Source organism: Pholis gunnellus (genome assembly GCF_910591455.1).
Source record: "Pholis gunnellus genome assembly, chromosome: 10".
NCBI classification, from domain to species: Eukaryota; Metazoa; Chordata; class Actinopteri; order Perciformes; family Pholidae; genus Pholis; species Pholis gunnellus.
In genome coordinates, this window is record NC_136537.1 from 25,275,239 (window position 1) to 25,300,595 (window position 25,357).

The 25,357-nt window shown below is 40.6% G+C and overlaps 2 protein-coding genes across 3 annotated transcripts in view; both read right to left on the bottom strand.

Annotated features, from left to right (window-relative positions):
- The window catches only part of LOC306701900 (ubiquitin-conjugating enzyme E2-17 kDa-like), a 9,733-nt gene extending 2,273 nt beyond the window's left edge, over positions 1-7,460 (bottom strand). For both annotated transcript variants that reach the window (XM_079167336.1, XM_079167335.1), the window contains exons 1-4: positions 7,101-7,460; positions 1,084-1,147; positions 968-999; positions 433-510 (exon numbers count right to left, since the gene is read on the bottom strand). In XM_079167336.1, coding sequence (XP_079023462.1) covers positions 433-510; positions 968-999; positions 1,084-1,147; positions 7,101-7,124 — 198 coding nt within the window. In that variant the 5' untranslated portion in view covers positions 7,125-7,460. The remainder of the gene's footprint in view (positions 1-432; positions 511-967; positions 1,000-1,083; positions 1,148-7,100) is intronic.
- A 476-nt stretch (positions 7,461-7,936) lies between these two features.
- The window catches only part of nfkb1 (nuclear factor of kappa light polypeptide gene enhancer in B-cells 1), a 30,494-nt gene continuing 13,073 nt past the window's right edge, over positions 7,937-25,357 (bottom strand). The window contains exons 9-24 of the mRNA XM_079167412.1: positions 24,022-24,126; positions 23,314-23,405; positions 22,669-22,807; positions 21,247-21,402; positions 21,022-21,129; positions 20,445-20,597; positions 19,773-19,902; positions 19,541-19,655; positions 19,023-19,236; positions 13,690-13,859; positions 12,663-12,765; positions 12,414-12,553; positions 12,045-12,114; positions 11,317-11,480; positions 10,684-10,858; positions 7,937-10,251 (exon numbers count right to left, since the gene is read on the bottom strand). Of these exons, the coding sequence (XP_079023538.1) occupies positions 10,166-10,251; positions 10,684-10,858; positions 11,317-11,480; positions 12,045-12,114; positions 12,414-12,553; positions 12,663-12,765; positions 13,690-13,859; positions 19,023-19,236; positions 19,541-19,655; positions 19,773-19,902; positions 20,445-20,597; positions 21,022-21,129; positions 21,247-21,402; positions 22,669-22,807; positions 23,314-23,405; positions 24,022-24,126 (2,120 nt within the window). The 3' untranslated portion in view covers positions 7,937-10,165. The remainder of the gene's footprint in view (positions 10,252-10,683; positions 10,859-11,316; positions 11,481-12,044; positions 12,115-12,413; positions 12,554-12,662; positions 12,766-13,689; positions 13,860-19,022; positions 19,237-19,540; positions 19,656-19,772; positions 19,903-20,444; positions 20,598-21,021; positions 21,130-21,246; positions 21,403-22,668; positions 22,808-23,313; positions 23,406-24,021; positions 24,127-25,357) is intronic.

The following is a 25,357-nucleotide window of genomic DNA, read 5'->3' on the forward strand; positions in this document are numbered from 1 at the left end:
TGAAGCATCTTTCAGGTTTGTTGAATCATCTCTTTCTACCGTGAATATGTTTGGTCGAGTGTGAACGAGTCAAACACCAGAGAGGACCGCTTCACAGAGACTCTCAGCTGCTTTACCAACAATACATATTAACTTTAAACCAGGAGACAACCTCCGGTTCTGTAAAGAGAAGTCAGAGCTTCACGTGTTAAAGCTGCATTCTCTCTAGTGTCCACCAGGGGGCGACTCCTCTGGTTGTATAGAAGTCTATGAGAAAATGACTCTACTTCTCTCTTGATTTATTACCTCAGTAAACATTGTAAACATGAGTTTATGGTCTCAATCTCTAGTTTCAAGTCTTCTTCAATACAGCATGATGTTCATTTAGTACATGATGGTCCATTTAGAGTCAAACAGACCATAAAGCAGGGTGTGCTTTAGAGGCGGAGCTACCTTGGGTGGTTTGAAGGGATAATCTGTGGGGAAATGAATAGTCAGGAAAAATACTCCGCCCTGATAGGGACTGTCCGGCTGCAGCAGAGAAAACACAAAACAAACCGGTTAAACCGTCACACAGCATCACTACCAACATCTGTGTGCATATCAACACATTCATAACTGTGCTGCACTTTATTTTATATACTTTTACTACCAGTTCACAAATATACAGCTGCACGTCTTTACTCATTGTGAATAGACATTAAATACAACTAATTAATATTAATAACACATTAAAGTTGATTCACTTTGGAATATCTACAGTACATATATCTGTTATATTATAACTTATGCACTATTTATTTGTTTATAAATTATTATTTTCTCAGGTTTTGTTTGTCTGTATTCATGTCTTTATCTTTATGTTTTATGTACAGTACTTTTGCTATATCTAAATAAAAAGATGTGCAGAACTTCATAAAAACGTAATTTCTTGTCTCGTCATGAAAAGATGAATCTAACACTAGAGTCAGAGTACAGTAATACTCACAGGTCCCATAATAGTAGCTTGCCAATGAAACACTGGAAACAGGAAACAGAAAAGAGGGTTAAAGGATATTTGCTGAGTCAGATGTAAACAACATGTAAAAGGTGAAACCGTCTTACTGTCTTCACCGACGGGTCCAGCGGAGCACTGAGCCGGAGGATCTCTGGACAGATCAGTTAGCTCCTGAAAACAGAGAAGAAGAAAGAAGTTAAAATAAAGAAGAAGAAATTAGGATCCTCGACGTCAAACACCAACTTTAAAGTCTGTCAAATCATTTAAATAAAGGAGCCGTTTACCAGTAAGATGATATAAAGATAAACAATCACATTCATTATCTTCTGTCTCACTGAAACAAACATCTGGAAATATGTGTTTCCGGTCCGTCTGCATTTAAAACAGCTGATCTCTAACAAAGAGACGGTTTAACTCCCGACTGTCAACGAATACTAAATAAATCGAAGTCTGTCTGATTTAAGACAGAACTTCATTAATAAAATGATAGAAGAAGACGTGTGACGTCTAGCGTGGTTTATTGGTCCGTTTGTATTTCCTGTTTCCTTTAACCACTGTGTGAGTGAGACGACGTCTTCAGTAACTTCACAGTGTCGTTACCTCACACTGACGCATTAATACATCAGAATACATGATAAACCACGCGGTACAGGAGATTAAATGCAGATAGTTAAGATGTTCTGAATATCTGAGGTTTTCATCAACAGTCGGACAAATTGAAAGACATTTGTCACTTTGGACGTTTCACTATTTGTGACCTTTTATTCATCAAATGATTGGAACCAACAGTTAAGCAGCATCGCCACAAAGAAAGATGCGTTTTTAAACATGAAGCTGAACTTCTATGTCTGTGTGAACGCAGCATTGAAAACAAACCCACACACACACGAGGTCATTATTGATGTGTAAGCACGTCTATTTTTACTCAGAGTTGTGTGGACAGAGCAGGGTATATCAGGCCTGTGTGTTGGTATGTGACACACACACACACACACACAGCTCATCTTTCAGATCTGACTTGAGTTCGAGAAAGCAGCCAGGAATTCAGACTGAGACAGAAGCAGCTGGAGAGAGAACGAGTACTCCAGTTAAAAAGTACACAGACTACGACTGAAGTTATTAAAAAAAATACTTCACGAGTTTACTTCTGAAGTACCCCGGAATATACTTCAGAGCCACTTTAAAGTACATCAGATTATTTAACTAATAACTTCAGAGCAGTGGTCACCAACCTTTTTAAGCCCAAGACCCCTGACCTCTGCCTTGGTGACCGGCCAGATCTACTTATTGAGGCGTTGAGAGAGAAAGACTGTCCAGACTGTGCTAACAACTTGAGGCTTTTTATTTGGCCTAATTGTAATTGAATGAAATCAAACACGTTGGTCCAGCTTTCAAATGGATGTGACCAAGAACACACTAAATGACTTAATTTCAGTGCAACATAAAAAGGAAATTATTTGTTAACCGCACACAATATGAACAAGAAAAAACACATTTGCAATGAGCAGGCTGGATGAACGACCAATATTAACTGTTATTTATTGTATTTATCAACTGACGTTACAACGCAACACTGACACAACACAACACACACACAATTCTCAGTCAGTGCAACTAATGTAAGTGCAGTTCAGCTCTGTGTCCCATCACAATGCCATCAGAAGTCATGTGACTCAAGTCAGTGTGATGCTGTGACTGAACACTGAGTGCCTTGTAGTTCGGCTCATAAGCACAGACAGCCAGTCTGAGGCAGTCTGTGAGGTGTCTGTCTCCTTACCTCCTTATCCCTCACTCCCTACCCTGGTGTTCTCATGTTTCCTTACCTCCTCATCCCTCACTCCCTACCCTGGTGTTCTCATGTTTCCTTACCTCCTCATCCCTCACTCCCTAACTGTCCGTGCTGGATCTGTCCCCCGTTGTTTTAAAAAGCTAACTAAGTTGTTAGCATGACATCATCCAGCTAGCCAAACCTGTCTGGTGCAGCTAGTAGAGAAGCTTCATGTTCTGCTTCCCTTTCCCGCTAGTCTGCTGTCTGATTGTGAGGTCAGGCTGATCTGGGATCAGCTCTTTAACTGCAGAATCTCCGCCAAACTTCTCCTCTCAAACGGGTCTTGGAGGAGTAGTGCTCGCGCTTGCGCTCGCCTGTAGAGACTTCTCCTGACGAGAACGCGCAGCTTGGGGCCAAATCGTTTTGGCCCCAAGCTGAATCTATTTGAGGACGCTGATTGGCTAAATTGTATGTCACTCATTTATATCTTTAATCAGCGACTGGCTAAACTGCTTCATAGACCCGCCTCGGTGGAGGCCACCAGCTGCGCGTTCTGAGACGTGCACACAAGCGGAGATGAAGAGCAGACAGCCTGCAGACAAAATCCCCTTCAAAATAAAACAGGATTTTTTTATTTTGGAGAGCGACAGGGAAAGTCTCCGGGTTGGCGACCACTGCTCTAGAGCTAGTATGTAATCCAGTATATCAGATTATTTAACTAATAACTCTAGAGCTAGTGTGTAATCCAGTATATCAGATTATTTAACTAATAACTCTAGAGCTAGTGTGTAATCCAGTATATCACATTATTTAACTAATAACTCTAGAGCTAGTGTGTAATCCAGTATATCAGATTATTTAACTAATAACTCTAGAGCTAGTGTGTAATCCAGTATATCACATTATTTAACTAATAACTCTAGAGCTAGTGTGTAATCCAGTATATCAGATTATTTAACTAATAACTCTAGAGCTAGTGTGTAATCCAGTATATCACATTATTTAACTAATAACTCTAGAGCTAGTGTGTAATCCAGTATATCACATTATTTAACTAATAACTCTAGAGCTAGTGTGTAATCCAGTATATCAGATTATTTAACTAATAACTCTAGAGCTAGTGTGTAATCCAGTATATCACATTATTTAACTAATAACTCTAGAGCTAGTGTGTAATCCAGTATATCAGATTATTTAACTAATAACTCTAGAGCTAGTGTGTAATCCAGTATATCACATTATTTAACTAATAACTCTAGAGCTAGTGTGTAATCCAGTATATCACATTATTTAACTAATAACTCTAGAGCTAGTGTGTAATCCAGTATATCAGATTATTTAACTAATAACTCTAGAGCTAGTGTGTAATCCAGTATATCACATTATTTAACTAATAACTCCAGAGCTAGTGTGTAATCCAGTATATCACATTATTTAACTAATAACTCTAGAGCTAGTGTGTAATCCAGTATATCACATTATTTAACTAATAACTCTAGAGCTAGTATATAATGGTAAAAAAACAGTTTGCTCTCCTAAGGAAGGCCGCACCGACGAGTCATATTCACTAAAGAAAGTTGATTGAAAACAAAAACATAATTTAATCCGGTGAATCACTTTAATCAAATAGTACAACAGGTATAACAAATATTTTGGGGAAAATAAGGAGTCAAGGTGGACAGAACTTTACCAACACATCAACAGTGTTCGTTTAATTCAAATTCAAAATAATATTATGAATTACAGTCTCTGCCAGCAGGGGGAGACAAAAGTTACAGGTTTGACACTAAAACGCATCCTGCCTCACAATAAAATATTATAAAAATCTGTTTTACTCAAGTTTCTGACACGTTTGTTTGATTAGCATTGCCTTTAAGAAGCTATTTACGTATCGAACAGTTTTCTGGACATATTTTTAGTTGGTTTGTCGTTTTTTATGCCGAATGACTTTTGATGATTTAAAGGAAACTTTTCTGTTAAACTTAAGATTGAAAGTGTTGCTTTTCTATTTCAGATGAAAGAAAAAAACAGCTAGATTATTTACCAGCAAAAGAAACAAACTACATTTTACGATTACATTTCCCTTTTATTACTATTTAAGATGTCATCTCGGTCTCATATGCATTTCTCAAACTATGTTATAGAAGTGTGTAAAAGTAACAGTGATAATAAAGTAATAATGTGTTTTCTATTCATTATTTATTTATGGCATAAAATCTTCGTGGATGTTTTGACGCCACATAACTTTGAGTCCTCTGTATTTTAGTATCAAACATTTGATTTGAATTCAGTGTGTAAAAATACAACTAGAAGTATTTTAAAACTCCTAAATAGTTCAATAGTCAAACTACCCTGACGGATTACTGAACCGTGAATAAAACATCAAACTTAAGGGCTGAAACTATTTTCAATAATTCATTCATAAGAATCTCACAGAAAAATATTAAAAAACGTCAAAGTTCACATCTTCAAATGTCATAAATATATATTCAGTTTAAAAAAAAGCAGAAAATCCTCACATTTCAGCAGCTGGAACAAGTGAATTTTTGGCAAAAGTTACAAAAATAAAATACAAATATAGTATTCTTATCTCTGGGCTATGACTAAGAAGTGTTTTCACTGATATACTTGTCCAAAGTACATTTTCACTTGCCCCGATACAATTATTTTGTATTTATTAGTGGTTATAAAACAGCAAAGACTAAAAAGTTAATCGTCATATTTTATCTGCCGTGTTCTCAAACTTCCGGGACAATGTGCAAATATAACAGTTTGAATTTAGGCAATAATTCAATAAGTTGACATCATACATCAAAATATCCTGATACACAATTACTTCGTCTAAAAACATATTGACTCATATTTCTCAGAATATCAGTTAAATATTTTGAGGGTGTGAATATATGTAGATATTTATCTTTTTCCTCTGAAATTTCACTTTTAAACTAAAGCTCGTAATTAAATGAGAAAATATTCAATACTAGTTTACAAATTAAGCTCTAATATTATGTGGATATTTAACAATGTTTTAATTGAACTAACAGAACATGCTTTACTTTGACATATATTGTTATCGAGATGTGACACGTCCTATATCGTGGTATAATATTTCACATTTAAATGTTAGTCTAATGGTGGAAGAAGTAGGCTGACTATTAAAATAAACATTTGTAATATTATGACTCAAAATATTGTGACTTTTTCTCGTGAAATTATTACTTTTATCTTATCTCAACTCTATCCTGTGAAACTGATTGTGAAAATATTTAAAGATGAGAACTTCTTATAAAAGTATTACATTAAGTTATTGGATTTACTGATAGAATGAGAAAAACCAATAAGCCATAATATTTAGAGGGAAAAAAGCGTTATCAGGAAAAGATATATGAAAATATATTATCTTTAGTAAAACATTTTTTGGAGATAAAAGTAGTAATATTTCTTGAATCAATTGCCAAAATTATTATTATTATTATGATGAGGAAAATAATGCAGCATATTTGTGTGGTAATATTGAAGGGCAGTCTTTATTCACATACTGTCATTATATTACGATATTTAAATAAATGACTTTCTTAAGTCACATAATGTTTGGAGGAAAAAATAAGTAATATTTCTTGAATTAATTGCCAAAATTATTATTATGAGGAAAATAATGCATTATATATTGGTGTGGTAATATTGAAGGCCAGTCTTCATTCACATAATAATAATAATAATGTCATATTACGATATTATTAAAATAAATGACTTTTTAAACTCGTTCTTAAGTCACGTATTAAATTCTATAAACTCTATTTAAACAACGAGGTATTTCTAGTCTTACTTCAGTAAAAAATATCTAAATATTTATTCCACCGATGAGTTGAGTTGTAAAAACTTAACTTCATTGAGTACACTCGACATAACCCTGAAACCCGTAACGTGGACAAAATTAAAAAAAGATGGTGTCAGTTAAAAATGACTGTACAGTTATTTTAATGACAAGAGGCCTGAAGCTAAAGCTAAGCTAAAGAAGCTAAAGCTAACATCAGGGTTATTGTTTCATTTTAAAGAATTTACGGAGGGTTTTCTACCCAAAATAAATAATAAATAAATGTTAATACGTGTAAACAATTCACACAGAAAATATATTAAGAACCCCTAAAACCAAAAAAACCCTTGAAGCTATAAAATGACAATTTAAAATGTCAAATGTTGTGTCATCGGTAGCAGTTGGGTGAACAAGCTAACTTGCCGCTAGCTTAACGAGCTAACGCTAGCTACCGAGCTACCACAGACATCGGTTATTTAAGAACTACAAACGTTACACTCTTAATAGTTAATGTAGTTAAAGAACAAGTTGAAGTCCGTTACCTTGGTGATTCGTTTTAAAGCCATTGTGTGTGTAAAAGTGACCGTTTGTCGAGGTGAAGGAGGAAGGAGAGGAGGAGGAAGGAGGCCAGCTAGGTGGCGCTAACTAGCTAGCATCTAATTAGCAACTTTGCTAGCTTTTGTAGGCTGGCTAAGACAGCTATGCTACACACACACACACCAGTTAAAACTATAACTGTTTCTGTTAACACTCGTCTTGGTTGTTGTTTTCAACAGACTATTTTAACGGGCTTCTTTAAGACTCTCCAGCAACGTCAGCCCCGACTTCAGGCTGACTGACACTCGATATAATGGACCGACCGACCGCAACAGCTTCAAAATGTCTTCCGTTCTCACTCAGAGAGCAGCTGTCAGAGGACCGGAAGGAAGGAGGGCTCACTCTGACGATGTTTAGCGGCACCGCAGAAGAAGAGAGACACAACATGGTGGCTCGAAAAACACTAGTTTTATTTAGCGATTTATATGTATTATTGTTATCATCATCATTATAATTATCATTATTATCATTATTATTGAGAAAAGCACTACTTTTAGGTATTATTATTATCTTCATTATAATTATTATCATTAATAATATTATTATAAGTTATTGTATTATTATAATCATGATTATTATAAAGTTGTTATTTTTATTTGTTGATTTTATTAAATTAGAAGTAAAAGTACTCGTTGTGCAGAATGGTTTTTTCATAACATTATAGATATTATAGTGATGGGAGAAGTACTCAGAGCCTTTACTTAAAAGTAAAAAATATATTTACAAGGAAGATACACAGATATATATTATATATATTCAAAACACAAGGACACATTTGTAGTAAATCATACTAATAGTTATTTATTTGAAGTTATAAATAAACAAACTTGACGAGAGTTCATATATATATATATATATATATATATATATATATATAAAAAAACTTTATTTAAAAAATAACAACCAATGAAAAGCTGGCGTTGAACTGTACAGTGCCGGGCAAAGATATAAATATCAGAGAGGAGCTTTGGTTTCACACTGAAAAGAGACTACAACTCCTCACAGCTCTGGACTTCTTTTCCCACAATGCCTTGCAACAGTTTGCCCTCTGCCTCCAGTCTTTGTGCTCAAACATATCACTTATCTTATCAGAGGAAGACACTTTAGATACATGAAAAACATTATTATTTTTACAAACAGGTTCATGACTTTCTGTTTTTATGAATCTTTAAATGTTTTCAGTGGTGAGACGGACAGAAAATAAAAGCCCTTAAAACAAAAACAAAAAACACTAAAATGAGCACATTTAAAATGAGTTTCACGGATTGTTTTGTTTTTTAAATCTGTCTGAAGACAATATTAAAACGTTTATATGTGGAGAGTTTGTCATGATTCCTCCTGTTCATACCGACTGAAAAGATCTCTGCAGGCAGAACCGGATATCTTATTATCTTATTATTATAATAATAACAACAACAATGCAGTCCAGTACAACAGCTCTGCCATGATAAAGTGTATAACGTTTGTTGACATGAACAGAAATGTGTCCGTTACATTATAAGTGTATCGCTGAGCTCTTAGTTAAATGTAGAATATTAGAAACTCAAGACGTCACATTAAACTTTGAGCTCAGACATAAAGATACTAATATGATTTACATATTTCTACCAGCGTCAACAAAAACATCACTTCCAGCCGCGTCTCGAGGTCTGATTCAGTGAAGATATTTGGGACGTTTATGAAAAGAAACCAGCTGAGTTTTCCAGCTGATGGCAGTAATTTCATGTGTTAAAAACAAACATGGTCTTTGTAGGCAGAACAATGGCGAGAGACACCTATAATTTAAACTACTTTAAACATTTAAACGTGACAGAGTTTGATATCTCAGACCGACGGTGCTGTTTTTGCACTGAGGCTCATTTGCATAGAAAGGGGCTGATTTTCGGACGGCTGTGGCTCAGAGACACGGTCGTCTTCTAATCGGAGGATCAGTAGTTGAAGTACATTTACCCTTTGGCTCCAAAATGTCTGCATATTTCCTCATTTAAATAGGCGGGACTATCTCAGGAGACACTGTTTGATTGGCAGGTCAGTTAAAAGGTGCATCACACGGCTTGTTTTTGTCGTATTTGTGCAGGTTTAGAGGCTGCAGAAGAAGATCAACATCCATCCACCAGCGGGCGACTCCTCTGGTTGTATAGAAGTCTATGAGAAAATGACTCTACTTCTCTCTTGATTTATTACCTCAGTAAACATTGTAAACATGAGTTTATGGTCTCAATCTCAAGTTTCAAGTCTTCTTCAATACAGCATGATGTTCATTTAGTAAATGATGGTCCATTTAGAGTCACACAGACCATAAAGCAGGGGATGCTTTAGGGCGGGGCTACACAGTGATTGACAGGTCTCTACCCTACGACGTCTCTACGTCACTCCTCCTCAGTCCATATATGGTAGTTTAAGAAGACTTGAAACTAGAGATTGAGACCATAAACTCATGTTTACAATGTTTACTGAGGTAATAAATCAAGAGAGAAGTAGAGTCATTTTCTCATAGACTTCTATACAACCAGAGGATGCCAGAAGGCCAGGATGGATTCATGGACTTCATGCAATGCATGAAACAGGAGGAATCGTTCTCCACGTGGACGTGAGCGTGTTCTCTAAAGACAGATTTAAAACAGTCTGAACTGATCCTTTCGGTCTAATGAACCTCTTTACAATCATCTCAGCATCAATAGCACCTTTTCCCCTGCAGACAGTAGACGTCTGCTGCAGAAACCAACAGAACACGACTCCAAAATATCATAACAGTCAATCAAATCAATACTTTTTCTACCACGTGACCTTTGAGGGACTCTGCTTGTATTTTCCTTTTGAAGTGAGGAACAAATAACACACGTTTACATTGTTTGGTAGAGCTGTTGGGAGTGTAGTGTGGGCTGAAAACCATCAAACCAAATGTTTAGCTTTTCGTTTCTTTACCTTAAAAACGTGTTTTTTGTTAAATTGAATTGTGACGAGAAATATTCAGCCCTGAAAACCTGATCGGAGAGATCGATGCAGTTTGTCACGCCGTGGAGAGCTCCACCCCGCTGTCACACACCCCGCTGTCGATACGAGCGTCCACCTTCAGATCCCGCACCTCAGACTCACCTGTGGGGAGGCGGGGAGAGAGAGAGAGAGAGAGAGTGAGTGAGTGAGTGAGTGAGAGAGTTTTTAGTGTCTAACAATGCAACATAATCTTGTCTTTAGTCTATGTTTCTATGTATCGTAGTTATCCTCATTGTGTTGTCTTTGTGTGTTGACTTTGTCTTGTTAGTACTTGACAACGTAGCGTAAGAGTCTCCTGAATGATGGTACTACTTATATTAATATTCTCACTTCTTTCATTGTTTCTGCACGCTTTGTAAAGGGTCGATATCTCGTAACTTTGTAAATGTAATCTTATATTCTGTGTTTAGGTTTACTTTGTGACATCTGCCTCTTGGAGGATTTACAGCAAAGTGTTTATTAATGTGCACGGTCCCTTATCAAATAAACCAATAAATAAATAAACGTGACGGCGGTCGCCTCCTGTCCGCTCACCACTCGTCTCTTCGGTCCTCTGCGTCTCCTCCTCCTCGTCCTCCTCGTCCTCCTCCTCCTCCTCCTCCTCCTCGTCGTCGTGGCGTCGCAGCGCCTCCTCCAGGACGCTCAGCGCTCTGCACTCACCGACTGACCCGAGACCAGCCAGCAGGTCCCTGACCGTCCCGCCCGAGACCTGCAGGACAAAAACAGGTCAGAGGTCACAGTCAATCAATTCATACAGTTAAGGTCAAATAAACCTGAACGCATCAACAGAGGAAGAGACAAACAAAACTAAAATAGAAACTATTCAACAGAAATTAAAGACATTACAGGAAAAGAAGGAGAGACAAAATAAACGACATAAAACTGTTGAAAAATGCTAAACCAAATAAAAGTGTTATGAATGAAGGTAGATTTATTAATTTATTTAAGATCTCAACTGTAGTTTAATTTGGATTAAAAAAGCTGGATTTCTGTATTTTCAAGAATAGATTTTTCATCTCTGATGTGACACATCAAATGTTTTTATGTGCGTGTGTGACAAGCGAGACAAAACAGAGACATAAAAGTAAGTAATAAATGAAGAAAATTCTTGAGTTTCCTTAATATACTTTCTGTATGTAAATATGTGTGTGCGTGTGTGTGTGTTACCTCGTAGCTCTCCAGCAGTGTTTTGGCGGGGGAGGGGCTCAGACTGAAGGCCGTGTTGAGGATCCCGAGACCCAGACTGTGAGCCAGTTTTTCCCAGCATCCCTCACTCTCCAGAGCGCGACACACCTGCTGCTTCACCTCCACGTCCAGGCTCGCCAGGTCGCCTACACACACACACACACACACACACACACACACACACACACACACACACACACACACACACACACACACACACACACACACACACACACACACACACACACACACACCTCTAAAACATTCAGCAAACTGAATCTGTATGAATAAAAGATAAACTAATATGTATGTAGTTTGGGGTATTTTTTTTATTTTTTAATTATTATCTCGTGTTTGCATCACTTGTATTGTCTTAAACTCAATGACGCATCCTTATGTTTTGCATGCAGGAACAAACTGTTGACGTGTTTGTGTTTGAGCTGATTCTTTAATGCTGAACGTCTTTAAACTGATCCTCAGCTGTATTTGATCATTAGGTTTCAGTGGTGGTGTTGAGGATGTAGATGTATTAATACACAGACTGTGGTGAAGATTTATAGACAGTAAGTATATGAAGGAATATAGTTAATTGTTTTCTATTGTTATTATTTACGTCATGATGCTTTTCTATTGTTATTATTTATTCACAAACATATAACAAACATTTTAAGTGTTTTTTTAAATTATATCAGATTAGAGACTGAACTCACCTTGAGAAGGAGTGAAGGCTTTTTGTAGAGATTTTGGTTCATATTTTTTACCATTCAGAAGCTCCAACACCTGCACGCACGCACACACACACACACACACACACTTTTTAATTTAGTTAAACTGTAAATAAGATGGTTTTATTTCTCTGCGGCCACCTAGTGGTCAACAACACTTTAAGACTAAAACTCAGGTCTGGTTAATAAATATGTGGGAAGTATGAGAAGAAAATATTAATATTACTTAAAGAGTAACTTGACATCAGTGTGAACTGCAGCATCACACTTGTGACCACGCCCACAAGTGATGTCATTACGAATACGCAAATGAGATGAATTTCAGGTGTTCGATGCTGCAGGAGGCCGGTGTACCTGAGTGCTGGTGGCCATGTTGAGAGGAGTGGTTCCTGGGATGTAGCCTTCATCTTCATCCTCATCCTTCCTCTCTTCATCACAGCAGTCCTCCTCCCCGAAGAAGAGCGGCTCAAAGTTCTCCTTCTGAGGGTCTGCACCTGGAAAACACACAACATCTGTTGGCCACTCTCCCCCATCCCTCTCCCCCTGGTTCCAGTATTTATGCTAAGCTAAGCTAACCACTTCCAGGTGAGTGCGTGTGTGTACCTGCAGCCATCAGGAGAGCTGTGAGCTTGACGGAGCCTCGTCCTGCAGCGATGTGGAGGGGGGTGGAGCCATTGAAGGTGAAGCAGTCCACCTTAGCGTTTCCCTGAGCACAGAAAGCATCACACACATCGTTAGACGTTACTGGGGACAGCCTGACCAGTATAACCAGTAAACCAGTATGACCAGTATGACCAGTAAACCAGTATGACCAGTAAACTAGTATAACCAGTGAACCAGCATAACTAGTGAACCAGTGAACCAGCATAACTAGTGAACCAGTAAACCAGTATAACTAGTGAACCAGTATAACCAGTATAACCAGTATAACCAGTAAACCAGTATGACCAGTAAACCAGTATGACCAGTAAACTAGTATAACCAGTGAACCAGCATAACTAGTGAACCAGTGAACCAGCATAACTAGTGAACCAGTATAACCAGTATAACCAGTGAACCAGTAAACCAGTATAACTAGTGAACCAGTATAACCAGTATAACCAGTGAACCAGCATAACTAGTGAACCAGTATAACCAGTGAACCAGTATAACCAGTACAACCAGTGAACCAGTACAACCAGTGAACCAGTATAACCAGTGAACCACTACAACCAGTATAACCAGTGAACCAGCATAACTAGTGAACCAGTATAACCAGTGAACCAGGATAACTAGTGAACCAGTGAACCAGTATAACTAGTGAACCAGTGAACCAGTATAACCAGCATAACCAGTGAACCAGTATAACTAGTGAACCAGTGAACCAGTATAACTAGTGAACCAGTGAACCAGTATAACCAACATAACCAGTGAACCAGTATAACTAGTGAACCAGTGAACCAGTATAACCAGCATAACCAGTGAACCAGCATAACTAGTGAACCAGTATAACCAGTGAACCAGCATAACTAGTGAACCAGTATAACTAGTGAACCAGTATAACCAGTGAACCAGCATAACTAGTGAACCAGTATAACCAGTGAACCAGTATAACCAGTGAACCAGTATAACCAGTGAACCCAGTCAGTACCTCCAGCAGCAGGCAGCCGGCCAGCGACACATTGTCCCTCTCGGTGGCAAGGTGGAGGGCCGTCCGTCCACAGGTGAGCTCCTGAGCCTCCACGTTAGCCCCGCCCTCCAGCAGCTCCCTGAGGGAAGACAGCTGATTGGCCAGGACTGCCAGGTGGATCGCACACAGACCTGTAACCATGGAAACGGAGGGAGGACCATCAAACACGCCAAACGTTTTCTTGTGTGTGTGTGTGTATGTGTACCTGGTGTGTTGATGTGTGTGTACTGTGGCACCACAAGGGGCCAGGTCTCTCTCTCTCTGGTGGCTTAAACACCTACACCAGGGTGAGTGGTGAGGCATTCTGGGAGCTGTAGTTCGGGAATCAGCGGCCATTTTGTGGAGAGAGAGAGAGCGAGACACACACTGTGGGCCTTTCACAATATGCGTTCTTGTGTGTACTTGTGTTCTCGTGTGGACTTGTGTTCTCGTGTGGACTTGTGTTCTCGTGTGGACTTGTGTTCTCGTGTGGACTTGTGTTCTCGTGTGTACTTGTGTTCTCGTGTGGACTTGTGTTCTTGTGTGTACTTGTGTTCTCGTGGACTTGTGTTCTCGTGGACTTGTGAAACGTCAGTCTCAGCCCAAGTACTGTTCCAACTCAAAAGTCTGCATTGAGCCAAGCACGGTCCAAATGCCCGGATGTGGCTCCGCCCATTTTACCGGGGATGCATCGGAGGTGACTTGTCTGTACTTAGGACAGCCAAATATCCCAGAAAGCATTTTGCACCAGCAACAGGAAACAATGGCGGAGGAGAAAACACACAACTGGAAGTTGAAACTTTGGAAATACTACTGTTGATAAGTCACGGAAAGTAATTTTAGGATGTTTTTAGGCGAGAACATAGTTGTTGAAGCATAAAATCTGTGGTCGGTTTGAATCCTGGAAGGCTAAATTCAACGCTCTCTCAAACGGCAAGTCTGATCCAACGCCCATGCGAAGCTTCAGCCGGACTATGAAATACCTATGTGTAGCAGCAAGCATGCTGCAAACCTCAGCAACATTATGTTAACTAGAAAACAACATTTTGACAGTGTGGCTGCTACTGCCCGAAGACGCTACAATATATATATATATATATATATACACACACACACACACACGCCAATATCACCAGTAGTATCTTTGAGGTTCACTTGAGATATCGCTTTTCTAATTTCTGCATTTTAGATTCATACTCGTCATAGAATGACAGCGCGTGTGTGTGTGTCACTGTTTCTGTGTTGTAATTAGTGTTATTAGTATTATTTTATTGGTATCATTCATATGGAACCACCTACCCGGGCTGCTTTCTAAACTGAACTACCCGACTGAGCATCGTCTTACAAACGCTTTGGACTTCATCTTTGATTGACAGCTGATGACAGCTTTTTATAGATTATTGATAGTTTTCATTATTATGATTATATTTATTATGATTATATTGATACCATTGATCATTTTTATTATTATTATATTTCTAATAGTATTGTTTTTATCATTATTATATTAATGATGCTGTTATTATTGTACTCCTATTTTAGTAGTCATAGGAGCATTATTTTACTATTGTTGTTATTCTTATTTTACCAGTATTGTTATACTATTATTATGACTTCAAGGATAGTTATTATTCACATTATTCATATCATATTATTTTTATTTATTTCTTTGGTAAATGGAATGTCATCATTCACACGGGAGCAATTTGGGGCCCCAAGGACACACCGGCATGGACTAGTAGAACTTGCCGTCCACATTCATGAGGGAACTACCCGGTAGAGCGTCGTCTTTCCCGGATGATTCTAACTCCTCCTGCAGAGACATGAGGGAACTACCCGGTAGAGCGTCGTCTTTCCCGGATGATTCTGACTCCTCCTGCAGAGACATGAGGAAACTACCCAGTAGAGCGTCGTCTTCCCCGGATGATTCTGACTCCTCCTGCAGAGACATGAGGGAACTACCCGGTAGAGCGTCGTCTTCCCCGGATGATTCTGACTCCTCCTGCAGAGACATGACGAAAATACCCGGTAGAGCGTCGTCTTCCCCGGATGATTCTGACTCCTCCTGCAGAGACATGACGAAACTACCCGGTAGAGCGTCGTCCTCCCCGGATGATTCTGACTCCTCCTGCAGAGTCATGAGGGAACTACCCGGTAGAGCGTCGTCTTCCCCGGATGATTCTGACTCCTGCTGCATACTGCTGCTTTCAAGTTTGGACTTCCTCCTTGAACGACGGATGAAGAGACGTTTGCATTTCTTCAAAAGGGAAACCTTTTTTTTCCCCTTCTCCCCTACCTCCTTGTTAAACTCCTCAGGGTCCTTGATTGATGCCTTGAGATCATCGCTGTTCATCAGGAGTTTATTGTTCTTTCTCAGGAGTTCATCTTTCTTTGTCTGGAGTTCATCTATCTTTCTCTGGAGTTCATTGATCCTTCTCTGGAAGCCATTGCTCTTCTTCAGGAGCTTTTCTTTCTTCGTCTGGAGTTCAACGTTCTTTTTCTGGAGTGCAATGGTCTTTGTCTTGAAGTCATCGCTCTTCGTCTGGAGTTCAACATTCTTTTTCTGGAGTTTAACGTTCTTTGTCTGAAAGTCATTGCTCTTCATCTGGAGTTCAACATTTTTCTTCTGGAGTTCAACATTCTTTGTCTGGAGTTCAACGTTCTTCGTCTGGAGCTCATCGTTCTTTGTTTGGAAGTCATTGCTCTTCGTCAGGAGTTCATCGCTCTTCGTCTGGAGTTCAACAATCTTTGTCTGGAGTTCATCGATCTTTGTCTGGAGTTCAACGTTCTTCGTCTGGAGCTCATCATTCTTTGTTTGGAAGTCATTGCTCTTCGTCAGGAGTTCATCGCTCTTCGTCTGGAGTTCAACGTTCTTTGTTTGGAAGTCATCGCTCTTCGTCTGGAGCTTATCTTTCTTTGTCTGGAGCTCATATATCTTTCTCTGGAGTTCATCATTCGTTTTCTGTAAGTCATCGCTTTTTGTCAGGAAGTCATCGCTCTTCGTCTGGAGTTCAACATTCTTTGTCTGGAGTTCATCGATCTTCATCTGGAGCTCATCGTTCTTTGTTTGGAAGTCATTGCTCTTCGTCAGGAGTTCATCGCTCTTCGTCTGGAGCTCATCGTTCTTTGTTTGGAAGTCATTGCTCTTCGTCAGGAGTTCATCGCTCTTCGTCTGGAGTTCAACAATCCTTGTCTGGAGTTCATCGATCTTTGTCTGGAGCTTATCTTTCTTTGTCTGGAGCTCATCTATCTTTCTCTGGAGTTCATCATTCGTTCTCTGGAAGTCATCGCTTTTTGTCAGGAAGTCATCAATCTTCATCTGGAGCTCAACGTTCTTTGTCTGGAGGTCATAGCTCTTCATCTGGAGCTCAATGTTCTTTGTCTGGAGGTCATCGCTCTTCACCTGGAGCTCAACGTTCTTTGTCTGGAGCTCATCGCTCTTCGTATGGAGTACGTCATTTTTGTTCTGGAGTTTGTCTTCGTTTTTCTGGAGATCCTGGTTTGTTTCCAGGAGACAACTGCGTTCGAATTGGAGGCCACCGAGTTCTTGCTTAAGGTGCCAGTAGTTCAACTCCAAATCATCGTCTTTTACCCAGAGGCGCTTGTTTTCCTTCTCGAGGGCAGCAATCTTGACATGTTTGTCCTCAATAATGTCTTTCAGGTTCTGAATCTCTTCCTGAAGAACCATATTGCTGGTCCAAATGAGCATCTGTTGGTCTTGTGGGAAGTTGTTGAATGTAGTTATTTTCTCTATTTTTTGGGAGAGTTCTTTGGTTTCCTCTACTTTGTCATCAACGACTTTCTTCAATTCATCTATCATGTGACAAATTCTATCCATTTTCGTTTTGTAAAGCTGGGCTCAGAATACAGTAATTTCAAAGTCCCAACCGATAGACTGGTGTAAGTTGTCAGATATGAACCGTTAAACGAAACATGTTATGATGCTCCGCCCACCATGGTCACTGTATCTATGACGATGTCATGGAATGTCAGGTCAGAGCCACAAGGTTCTGCCCACCCTCCATAGTTACTGTTGCTCTGGCTGTCAGGAAGGTATGGAACCTTTTTTAGAATATTTGTTCATAAATACAACACGGTGTTAAACAGACTCCATGATAATCTAGCCCAGGCGTGTCAGTGTAGTGGTGTTTCTATGGGGTTCCTTGTCTGTTTTGTATGGAATAAAGGCATAGATAAAAAATAACTGTGTTTTCACAAATGCATTTTGTGAAAATTGGAAACTGAGTTTAGAGTTAAAGTTTAGCGAGGTAACATTGGAGAAATCAGCAATAGTTGGCTAGATTTAACAAATGATCCATCAGGAAAACCCAGCCCAGTGTTGCCAACTCTTTACCAGTGAAAGCAGCTGGCATGGGAATTAGAGCAGAATAAAATGATTGGAAGGGCTTATCACAGTCCTGCAACAGCCACATATACCGGATTGTTTCCTTTTAATCGTCATAGAATTTGATTTACTATTTAAACATTCATACACTGATGGCAGGGGCTGCCATACAGGGTGACAACTTGCCCTTCAGTATCTAATCTAAATGCTTCGTCACACTCACACACGGGCGTAAAGTGGCAATTTAATTCATGTCTGTTAGGTCACTAACACTACAGTTTGTTTTGTGTGTGTGTATACAATGGAGAAAAACTGTAGTGACTAAGCATTTAGATTAGATACTGAAGGGCAGGTTGTCACCTTGTATGGCAGCCCCTGCCATCACTGCCAAGACTGCAAGCATGCGTCAACCTACCGTTAACGAGAAATACCTGTGTGTAGCAGCAAGCGTGCTGCAGACCTCAGCAAACATCATCTTAAGAATAAGAGTGCACGCATGCATCCCAAGAGAGGTCATACAACCTAGATTAAGCAGTGAACCCCAGCCAACCACTTCCAAATGCAGCATTTATATTTATTTATCGGATATGGTGAGTACCGTGAATATACAGAAGCGTTGTTGTTTGTAACAGCAGAGATGTAGAGGATCAGTGCGGAGGGAGTCACATTAACATGAACCTCCTTGAAGTGAGAGTGGGTTGTGATTGGTGTGTGTGTGTGTACCTGCTGTGTTGATATGTGTGTGTGTGTGTACCTGCTGTGTTGACATGTGTGTGTGTGTGCACACTTGCTGTGTTGATGTGTATGTGTGTGTACCTGCTGTGTTGATGTGTGTGTGTGTGTGTGTACCTGCTGTGTTGATGTGTGCGTACGTGTGTGTGTGTGTGTGTGTGTGTGTGTGTGTGTGTGTGTGTACCTGCTGTGTTGATGTGTGTGTGTGTACCTGCTGTGTTGATGTGTGTGTGTGTACCTGCTGTGTTGCTGTGGTCCAGCAGCTCTCTCATCTCTCTGTGCTGCAGTAGAAACTGGACCATCCCTCCTCTTCCTCCTCCTCCTTCCAGCCGGGACGCCAGGTGGAGCGGCGTGTTTCCATTACGATCGGTCAGAGTTGGGTCTGCACCGGCCAATAGCAGCGCTTCCACCGCCTCCCTCTGCTGGGTGATCACGGCCAGATGCAAAGGAGTCTGGGATACATGGAGAGAGATTATTTTACTAATGCTTCCTCGTACCCCAACTAGTACACTTCCTTGCTCAGTGCCCGTTAAACAGCAAGCTTCCTTTCCTTACAGAGGTAATTTCCTTGTTCTTTATCTGAAGAACATCTTTGCTCCTAGCTTCCTAAGTGAGTTTCCTTCTTGCTCCTTCTCCCTCTCAATCAGAGAGCTTCATTATCTCTCACTCCCCAACTAGAAAGTAAATTGTTTATGTGTTTCTGTTCTAAGAGTAGGAAGCATCCTTGCTGCTAGGAAACGGTGCGTTTCCTTCTACCTGGTATAGGTGGTTCCTCATGTTGAGCACCTCCTCTCCAGGCAGAGCAGAGACCACCTGAGTCAGACTCTTCAGCGCCTCCTGCTGGCTGTGGAGGACGGCCAGGTGGAGCCCACTGGAAGGAGAGGGAAGTGAACGGAGGGAATCAAAAAGGATCAATCTGGGCTATAAAAAGGCTTTTATAAAACAAGCTGTAGAGGTTTAAAGTGTGTTATTTATGTTTTGTACTGACGTGTCTCCGTCCTCGTCCTGAGCCGTCATCAGCTGGCGCTGTGCGGCCAACAGATACGCCGAGTCTCCGGTGACCGAGTACTGAAACAGAGCCTCCAACTGTCGGCTGGTCGCCTGAACCGACCGCTCATCTGCATCACACAAAAAGAGAATTCTAACAGAAAGGAAAACATTGTTTTTTGTTCAATCTATTTTTTTATGCAACAGGAGCAGAGCTGATTTTTAGATGCACTTTGTAAGGCAGCACAATATACATAAAACACAAAAGTATGAAACCATTTAAAGCACAAAGAAATGTTTTGTATTCAGAACGAAGTTTAACGTTTAACGTTACTGGGTAGAAATCAATTCAAGAAAATAAACTTTCATCTACTTAGCTGCTGCAGTATTACTTCTTTCACACTTAATAATCATTACTCTGTTTGTTCTACTGTTCCTGTTATTCTTCTGTTGTAATCTTTGATCGATCTCTGGCACAGGAATTGTTTTTCTTGGATAAATAAAGTTCCATCTCATCTCATATCATGTTTAGCATTTAGACTTATAGTGTCTCGAGTTAAAATATCCTGAACGAATCTCTGATCCTCTGTTGTGTTTGATTAGAATCTAAGTTACAGTTGATAATGTGTGTATACACACAGTGTGTACAGCGATGGCAGCAGCAGATGTGTACCTCTGTGTGGTTCTGGTTCCTCCACACTGACCCATCCCTCCTCAGTCCTCTCCCCCACATCCAGGCCTCCCGGCTGGGCCGCAGCTCTCAGCACGACCCCCGACCCCGAGTCATCGTCTGGATCGATGTCGTCTGCTGCGTCGCTCTCAGAGGCTTTAACACAACATTTGTTTCCTTTAGCCATAAGTCTTTGATTTTACAGTTAACAATCATGACATTTCCTTTGGTTTAGATGAATGTATATTTAGTGGTGTGATGAAAATAGACTGTCGAAGCTGAAAAAGATCTTAAACAATGACAAAAAAAACTGGGCAGTTCGTTTTGTAAACTTCATCGATTTGTGACTTTTGAGGCGAGAAATAACGCACATAGTTGCTGAAACTTTGAGTGTAAAAGTGTTTTGAGAGTTTCCAGAGGCGGTGAGTTGCGTTGGGACACCCGTGATTTGCATAAAGTAGCCTAGACCTCAACTTTATGCAAATGAGGAGCCGCCAACATGACGCCCTACATTTTAAAAACGTACCATCCGTGTCCACTTCAGTCGATCGTAAACAAACTTTGTGTAATTTCTTCTCACCATGTTTGATGCCTCCTCCTCCTCCCAGACCAGCTGAGTATCCGGTGGAGAAACCTCCTCCTCCTCCTCCTCCTCCATAGTTGTAGGTAGTGAAGCCCTGGAAGTAACCTGGTGGACAAATCAAACACACCCACAACATCAGTTGACAGTTTTATCTTCTATTGCTCTGAACTGTCAATGACTTTCTTGGTTTTCCAGGTGTGTGGTAACCCGGGGTAATTTTACCTCCTCCTGCTCCTGCAGAGCCGGGTCCTCCTCCTGCAGCAGGACCTCCTCCACCTCCTCCTCCTCCTCGGTATAGACCTGCACCTCCTCCATGACCGCTGAAGTCCTGGAAGTTTGGCAACGTCTTCTGTCTCTTCCTCTGCACCTCCTCCTTGTCTGAACACACAGGTACATGTATATGAGCACAGGTGAGCTACCTGCGAGCACCTGCCTATCTGTGATCTGAGGGCGGAGCTACCTATGATGTGAGGGCGGAGCTACCTGACCTACCTATGTTCTGAGGGTGGAGCTACTTGACCTACCTATGATCTGAGGGTGGAGCTACCTGACCTACCTATGTTCTGAGGGCGGAGCTACCTGACCTACCTATGTTCTGAGGGCGGAGCTACCTGACCTACCTATGATCTGAGGGCAGAGCTACCTGACCTACCTATGTTCTGAGGGTGGAGCTACCTGACCTACCTATGATCTGAGGGTGGAGCTACCTGACCTACCTATGTTCTGAGGGTGGAGCTACCTGACCTACCTATGTTCTGAGGGTGGAGCTACCTGACCTACCTATGATCTGAGGGTGGAGCTACCTGACCTACCTATGATCTGAGGGTGGAGCTACCTGACCTACTTACGTTCTGAGGGCGGAGCTACCTGACCTACCTATGTTCTGAGGGTGGAGCTACCTGACCTACCTATGATCTGAGGGTGGAGCTACCTATCTTACCTATGATCTGAGGGTGGAGCTACCTGTCTTACCTATGATCTGAGGGTGGAGCTACCTGTCTTACCTATGTTCTGAGGGATGAGCTACCTGTCTTATCTATGATCTGAGGTTGGAGCTACCTGTCTTACCTATGATCTGAGGGTGGAGCTACCTGTCTTACCTATGATCTGAGGGCGGAGCTACCTGACCTACCTATGATCTGAGGGTGGAGCTACCTGACCTACCTATGATCTGAGGGTGGAGCTACCTGTCTTACCTATGATCTGAGGGTGGAGCTACCTGTCTTACCTATGTTCTGAGGGAGGAGCTACCTGTCTTACCTATGATCTGAGGGTGGAGCTACCTGTCTTACCTATGTTCTGAGGGAGGAGCTACCTGTCTTACCTATGATCTGAGGGTGGAGCTACCTGTCTTACCTATGATCTGAGGGTGGAGCTACCTGTCTTACCTATGATCTGAGGGTGGAGCTACCTGTCTTACCTATGATCTGAGGGTGGAGCTACCTGTCTTACCTATGATCTGAGGGCGGAGCTACCTGACCTACCTATGATCTGAGGGTGGAGCTACCTGACCTACCTATGATCTGAGGGTGGAGCTACCTGTCCTACCTATGATCTGAGGGCGGAGCTACCTGACCTACCTATGATCTGAGGGTGGAGCTACCTGTCCTACCTATGATCTGAGGGCGGAGCTACCTGACCTACCTATGATCTGAGGGTGGTAGGTGAAGGGTTTGGGTTCGCTGGTCTCGTTGTCAGACTTCCTCTTCAGCTGGACGAACACTGACGTCGGTTTCTGCAGGTTCTGGTCTCGATACTTCGGAGTCTTGAACACAATGGCGAACTGACGGCAGAGAACACGTCGTCACGGTAGCATCAGTTTTAATCCTGCTGGAGATCCTGATACTACCACTGTAGTACTACTGTAGTACTACTGTAGTACTACTGCTGATATTGCCATCAACTCCTGATCTTTTAGCTTTGACTACTGTACTTCTATTACTACTGATACAACCAATACTGCTACTAGAGCTACTGCTTTAGTACCAATATTGAGATATTATTATATTATTATTGCCCAGCCCAACTTGATACTTTCATCTAAAAATACTTTTACTGCTTCATGCGATACTCCTACTAACATTACTATAAGAGCTGCTACTGATGATACTACAACTATTATATTTTCTCTACTATTTATTTATGCCATTACTACACTTCTATCACCACACTTCAACCTTAATATTCATCTAATACTACATCTATTTATTCCTTTTTCATTAGATTAAAATAATAACTAATACTACTTGTGTGACTACGATTAACAGCAGTACTACTAACTCCTTGTACCTGTCTGTGGACGTCTGTCGGAGAGAAATCTCCCAGAGCCTCCCAGGTGACCCCCGAGTCGTCTTCTTCATAGAACCGAACCTGGATGTCATCTACACACAGACACACACATTTTCTTTTAAGAAATATTTGTGTTTCTCTACAGAGTATATTTTTAAAAATGTCTTTAAGCTTTGTTTCTCTTCGTCCAGTGTTTTACTGTTATAACGTCGTCTATCTAATTAGTTTATATTGTTATTGCTTTTACCGTTTCTATTTTTACCTTTTAAAGCGCTATACAAAAATAAAATGTATTAATAACCTGTTTCAACAAGTCTAACGCTGGTTTGTGTGTCTTATATCCTGGTTATGAAGTAGTTTTTAGTTGTAAGTAGTTTCAAACAAACAGTCCTATCTGCTAAAGAACCTTTAGTAATATTAATAAAACCACTCAACGCCGCTTTAAACACACGTGTAAGGAGGATTTAACAAACTCTCCAGCAGGTGGTGACATCAGCTGATACGACACTTTTATTTACATTTCATACACTCATGACCTCACTAGTAGAGAAACCGTTATCGAGCCGATGTAAAAGTGAAAATGGAAAATCTTTACAGAAACTAGAAGAGGAAAAAGCCTCATGATGAATCAGAGCTGTGGCTGAGACTGAACTTTGTGGGTTTTATGTATAAAACGGTGTGTTTGTGTCTCTTTAAATCTCGTCTCACCTTTCTGGACTTTGTCACAGAGCAGGTAGACCTCCTCTCCTCCGCTCACGCAGCCGGCGGTTCGATCCATCCGCACGATCTTCAGGTTGGAGGCGTTCGGAGCCTCTAAAGGGGAGAAAGAAGCACAGCGGGTCGGTCAGTGGGGACAACAGAAGGGCCGCAGGTTCTATTCCCAGCCATGAAGAAACAACTCAACTCAAGACTCAAACTGAGCTGAAATGAAGCCAAACTTTAGATTATATTCTGCCGAATTAAATAGAATTTCTCTCAAGGTTTTCCTAAGATTTCACGTTCTTGAGAATGAGACGGATAGACGGACAACCCGAGAACGTAATGCTGGTAATGGCTGTTAGCGGCGTGGAGGGATAAAAAGATAGATCATAATAATATTATATATATATATATAATAAACAAAATATTCAGCTTCAATCTATATTTGTTGGCGTTAAAACTTTCAAAACCAACATTCACTGCGTTTATGATTTAACAGATTACATTGACGTCTTATGAATTCTATATGAAGTCTTGACTTCTGACCAAAAACTTGGGACGGATGGACCAACAACCTGAAAACATTATGCCTCTGGACACAGCTGTTGCCGGCAATTTCTCTTTAAACTAAATGTAATTTGTACTAAATATCTCCGAGAACTCGTGGAACCTTTTTAAGGATCTGAATGAGTTCAACAAAGTGCCTCTAAATCAACTTTAAAGTGAAACATTCAAAACTCTCCATTCAACTCTGCAGCCTCTCGGGGAACAACTTAACTTTTGGAGATTAAAAAACAGCTGAACTCTCCAGTTTGAGTCTGGATTCTAAAGTGAAAGTGCAGAACAGTAGTGAAGTGATGATTTTTAGTTCTGACAGGAAGTTGCTGCAGCGTACGGAAACCAAAGCAGCAGGAAGAGGGAAATGAAACCAGGCGACCCGACCCTGAGCGGTCCTCAGACACGAGGAGGGTGTGATCACAGTTTAATAAAGTAGAGCTGAAGACACAGGAAACACTGAGAAACCATGTTATGTTGTTGAAGTACAACAGTCCTGAAACAGACAGAAGCTTTTAAAAGGACAACAAAGTTATGATGGACAGTCCATCATGGTTCAAGAACCAGAACTGAACCATGAGGGCTTTTCCTCCACTAAAGATATTCTTTAATATACTTATCGATTAGTTTATTTAATCAACAGATCTATACAACTGAAACCATGGGATCTCAAACCAGTCTGAGGTCTTATCGGGTTTAAGATCCCAGACTGGGACCGTAAACCAGTCTCTGATCTTAAACCAATTGCATCAGTAAAGGATCGAGACCTTCAACAAGGACGCCGATAGAC